Genomic DNA, 5,598 nt, shown 5'->3' with positions numbered 1-5,598 from the left:
ATTCCCTGTTCTCCTTCCCCAACATCCCCGAGGACGAGTAGGCAGCCAACATGATGCCCATCCCACCCGATTTGAGAGCACACTGAGCTTTATTTAGGAAGCCCTGACTAGATCCATCCCTCTCTGACACTGTCCATCATGAAAGACGACTGGACGAAGGGACCTATCTTTTTTGACGCGACTCACACGCGCGACAACAAAACTCGACTTTGCATCAAGCCATACTTCGGCATAGCGCCACATGCCCCATGGGCAAACTCAACCCTAGATCTCGGCCTAGCAATGCTATCTATATCAACATCCGATCCTCCACACCCGGAGCAATAAGGGATGGAAGGTGGAATGAAGTTGCCAATTTTGAAGTGAAATTATATGACCCACTCACAGTGAATTTTCACCATATGTCGACAGTTGAGCTGACGCCAATCATCCAACCATATCCATTAAATGTCAACCCTTGTCCAACTAGGAGAGAAGAGAGAAGGGCCGGAAAGAAAAAAACATTTGGATGTGGTGGGTCCGAGACTGAATTGGTGTGTCTGAACTGTTTCAAAGCTCCCCTAGCTTTCATGTTGGATTGTGCGATTTCGGGCATCCGCCCATGGCCGCAAGCATTCGATGATCTGCCATGGATGGATAAAAATGCTCTGACCATCCGATCCAAGGAGATCTGGGGGCGTTGGCGTGACGGAAAGAAGTCCAAAATCGGCAATGGAGTTGGCCGTCGAGTGGACCCCACCGGGGAAGGGCCCGGTGGCAGAGTAGGCGTGAGCTGGCCCAAAACTGATGTATGGGAGCCTGTCGTTTATCTCTCTGAAGAATAGAAAAAGTCTGCATTTCGCCTGTTTCTCTCGCCCCCTTTCGCTGATCGCTGGGGCCTCACAATCAATCGGCTACTCCCCTCTCCTCTCGCGCGTGGCGAATTCCCCCCTCCCTCCCGCACGCGGCAGCGACCCCGGAGGCGACGTCGGCGGCCACAGCAGGCTTCTCGCCGGTAAGATCCCCCCCCCGCCCCCCTCTTCCTTCTCTTAATTTCTAGGGTTCTGTTGTGCGCGCCGTGACAGGTTCATAGGGTGGGTAAGTTCGTGATTTCTCATGATGCGGCGGGCGAGAGAGTTGAAATTGAGAGGGATAGATGTATCAGGAGAGGGAGAGAGAATTAGAGATTCAGAGCTGAGAAATTGATAGTGGATTGATCTTTCCTTTTTGTTCCTGAATAAGTAGGGGCTTAGGTCTTGTATTAGGAACTTGATGGACCAATATGTAGAAAAAACACTCACCTTAAGCCAGCTTGCATGTTCTCTTCTGACTGGGCAAGAAAAAAGTCTCAACTTCCATAAGGAATTAAGGATCCATGGGTACATACAAATCAACTTTGCACAAGCAGCTGCACTACCAAATTTGCACTAATTGACACGAATCAAGTTTGTACAAGGAGTTAGCAAGATTACGAGCCTGCTTGTTATCCGCTGAAGCTTTATTTCTTGCCCAATCACAGTTCATCGTTTGGGCTGTTTACTCCCAGGCACAATCACCTTATTTATGAAGGGTAATTTTGACAGCGCCACTAGTTGACTCTGATGCACATGCATTTGCTAGCCTTTTAGCTTGCACACCCTTCTCCAATCTACATGTTTCTGCATTTGCACCGTCTTCTGCTCTGCTGCTGACGAGAACTTCGTCCTCCTCCTATACCCCTGCTCCTGCATCTTATCTCTTGGTGCTTGCAAATGGACAAACTTTGTGTGGATCTTTTCCCTTTCCAGTTTTCATGTCATTCATGGAACCATGTCGTAGCAAACTGACAATGAAAGGGGATTTGAGGAAACCCATCTGTAGACAATTATACAACTTGCATAGTAACAAAGAAGAACCAGTTTGCTTCTGGGGGCTATTTTGATGGAACCAAGTTAGAATTGAAATATTACCTTGTAGAATATATCTATTGAATCATATGTGTAATTAAATTTCTCCCTGGCAGGGATTGACCGACTGGTTACCAAGTGGCAGGGATTATATCCCCTAGTGGAACTAATCCCGGCAGGGATTGGGTTGATTCCCTCCCTGCAGGGATTAGTTCCTACTTCCTAGTGGAAATAATCCCCAGCAACTGAACATAACCTTATTGTGGTTCTGATGCCAATTAGGGATCTTGGTTGGATCTTTGGGGACGGAAGGTGTGGGTTTGCGGTGAATGTAATAGGTGATGGGAATAGAAAGTACAAAAGTTCTTGTGAACTCAAAAGTTCTTGAACTTTTGTCGGAAGATAGCATTTCCTGTGGTCATTGGAAAGATATGTCAGAGGCTAAATTTTCTTTAGCTTTGTTGTGTTGTTGCCTGTAAACTTCATAACACAGGCACGATGCCATATGATTGGGCATGCTGCAGTAAGCTAACAGTCAGATGCAATCCATGGTTTCTTGCACATTGCGCCTAACTGGTCGGACCTGTCCTGCATAAACGTAACCTGCCAGAGGTACGGGTACCCTATGTTTGGTGTTATTTGGGGCAGAAATCTGCAAAGATGAGTTTTGGACACACCATACTAAATCTTCAGCAATCTTGTTGTTCCTTTAGAGCCCCATGGTTAGGACTTAGGAGTTTGTTTAGTAGGAGCAATGTATTCCTGCATGCTGCTCAATCTTAGTTTGGGATCAACCGGCCAACTCTACATTTTTAATTATGATGTTGCATGATAACTGAGTTGTGATATTGCCTTGCGCTTGTTTATATGCATCTATCCTGCTAAAGCTTTGTATCCTGCCATACTTTTTGTTCCTTCCTTGACATTTATGCTAATACTATTTTGGATTAACCAGCAATGGCATCATCTTCGGACCCATGGATGAAAGAGTACACTGAAGCATCTAAGCTTGTTGACGATATAAGTTCCATGATTGCCGATAGAAGTTCTCTTCCACAATCAGGCCCTGAAATTATGCGCCACACATCAGCCATTCGGAGAAAAATAACTATTCTTGGGACTAGACTGGATAGCTTGGTGACATTGTTGTCCAGGATTCCGCCAAAGTCACTGTATGTTTCGACTACTTTTATCTTTATATAACATAATACTGAAGATCACTAGAGTTCTTACATTACTGCCATTTTTGTGTCTCACAAATCTTGACAGTTTGTTTTGGAAGTTACAAAGGAACATAGGACAGTAGAATCTCAGAGAATTTGTATGAACTGTTACTTAATCCATTATTTGCATGTTCAATGTATCCTTAGAATCAAAATTCATCTATGGTTTACCTTGTCTTATGTCAATAATATGTACTCCCTCCGTTCCGATTTACTCGTCGTGGTTTTAGTTACGACGAGTAAATTGGAACGGAGGGAGTACATGGGTTGGCTGCTTATAAGAATAGTCTAGTGAATTCTACTCTTCTAGGCGCTGTCAAAGAATCATTATAATAAGGTGTGCAGTATAGGGAAGAGGTTGCCATGCTGGTTGATACAAGTTCCGTGTGAAATGTGTTTCTAGTAGAACCTTCTAGTTGTGAGCTGCCGGAGAACTAGGCCTTGGCCTCCGACGGTCAAGTGCCTTGATGGCAACCCTGGCCGATTGGAGCACAAGGATAAAATAGGGGATGGGGGTAGAAGGAGTAAATCAGGGGCAAGAGGCCTCTTATTTATTGCTTTCTGAAAAGATAACAAGGCCTAAGTAGCCGGTGGTTAACAATAACTAACTCATGTAGCAGATAAGATGAGGTTCTAGACAAAGAGGTAAATGGAGATAGACTTAATTGAATGGCGTAATAAACTTAGACCCCCACACGTAATAGTAGTAGTCTATGTCAAACAAGTTTACTGCTGCACCTGTATAATAAATTGAGTACTCATATAAATTTGTGTCCAGCAATTTTTACTTGCTATAAAAAAGATTCATGTAGTCATTTTAATTATTTTTTTGCAGCACTGACAAGGAGATGCATAAGCGCCAAGATGCACTTTCCAACTTGAAATCTAAAGCAAAACAGATGGGGACAAGTTTCAACGTGTCAAACTTTGCCAACAGGTTTGTTCTGCATCTCAGTACTGAACCTAGAATGGTCTTAGCCTGCATGAATGCTCTCCTTTTTCTCAGGGCTTAAAAAAATTACTTGAATACATTATTTGGTTAAAGTTTCTTCAGATTATTAGCATTTTGTCAGAAATAAGTATATATAAAATATGCATTTATGCTGTATAGGGAGGATTTGCTTGGTCAGAGTAAGAAAGCAGCTGATGATATGAGCAGAGTTGCAGGGTTAGACAACCAAGGGATTGTTGGCCTCCAGAGGCAAGTTATGAGAGGTATTATTGGTGTTCATCTAGTAGTTTGTTTTAACAGTGGAACTTGTCAACTATATAAACTGAATTTGAATTCACAATTAGCTATTTGTGCCAAAGCACGCCTAATAGACTCCACAAGTCCTGTTTCATCCCATTCTTACTTGCATTTTGTATTGGTTGGCACATATATTTACATTCTTGAATCACCAGCATTTGTGTAGGTGATAAGCATCGCATGGTAGCTAATTCATTTGTTTTAACAATTTGCAGAACAAGATGAGGGTCTCGAAAGGCTGGAGGAGACAGTCCTGAGCACAAAACATATTGCATTAGCAGTCAATGAAGAACTTACTCTGCATACAAGATTGATTGTTAGTGCTTACTCTCCAAGATTGATATGCATTTGTGTATCTGGTAATGTTTGATAATTGCTTTTCTCCATGTCGCAGGATGACTTGGAAGATCACGTCGACGTTACAAACTCCCGTCTTCAGGTAGATATCTTACTACTATTTGATATGAATTAGTTCCGCTCACATGGATGTGCATTGACACGACTCTCTTGATTCAGCGTGTGCAAAAGAGGCTTGCAATTCTGAACAAGCGCGCCAAAGGTGGCTGCTCATGCATGTGCCTAATGCTCTCTGTTGCTGCCATAGTGCTGCTCGCGGTTATCGTTTGGCTTCTCATCAAGTACCTGTAAAGAAGCGTCCTGCTGCGACCGTTGTTCAACGCATCGCTTGTTTGATACTCTGTTGAAGTGTGCAGTCTCTTTAAAGATATATACGATGGTTTCCATGGCGGTCCTTTTTATAGTGTTTGGAACGGTTGTATCAATATGTACAAGGTGTGAGGCTCTGGCATATGCCCAGAAATACCTGTGTGGACAATTGTGGCCTTTGTAAGTCTCTGGAGGGAGAAATATGTACATTTTGTGCGAGGGTTTATATGCTTTACCTACTGTTTTCCATTGTACAAGTGTGCGCGATTTTGTAATCTGTTTGTGCTTGGGTGCCACTAGTGCAGGGCAGCTTGCATTGCGAAATCAGATCCCTCTCTTTGGGCAAAATTTGTGGCGACTTGTTGTAAGATGGCCCGTTGGTTTCACAATATACGCCTCGTCTGATATCGAGGGACGCACAAAATTTGCTGCCGCTGAAGAGTGGATCATGAACGAAGCTAGTGTCGTTTCAAAATAAATAAATCCTCCAGGACGCTACTGAGACAGTATCTCAAGATCGTCAGCTACCGTATTAAGAATAAATATCTTAACAAGCTTCTTGATTGGATCGAGATTAAACTTTGAGATCAAGCTT

General features: G+C 43.3%; 1 protein-coding gene across 1 annotated transcript; it reads left to right on the top strand.

The window, feature by feature from the left end:
- Positions 1–805: 805 nt before the first annotated feature.
- On the top strand, positions 806–5,252 carry LOC125507933 (syntaxin-52). The gene is made up of 7 exons (XM_048672462.2): positions 806–994; positions 2,821–3,037; positions 3,924–4,025; positions 4,200–4,303; positions 4,553–4,653; positions 4,732–4,776; positions 4,854–5,252. Exons 2-7 carry the CDS (start codon positions 2,823–2,825, stop codon positions 4,983–4,985), a joined length of 699 nt encoding a protein of 232 aa, XP_048528419.1. The 5' UTR covers positions 806–994; positions 2,821–2,822; the 3' UTR covers positions 4,986–5,252.
- The last annotated feature ends 346 nt before the right edge of the window (positions 5,253–5,598 follow it).

This window comes from Triticum urartu, chromosome 5A (genome assembly GCF_056163025.1).
Source record: "Triticum urartu cultivar PI428250 chromosome 5A, HENAU_Tu73, whole genome shotgun sequence".
In the NCBI taxonomy this organism is placed as follows: Eukaryota; Viridiplantae; Streptophyta; class Magnoliopsida; order Poales; family Poaceae; genus Triticum; species Triticum urartu.
The sequence above is the reverse complement of the archived record's forward strand: the minus strand, read 5'-3'. Positions and strand labels throughout refer to the sequence as shown.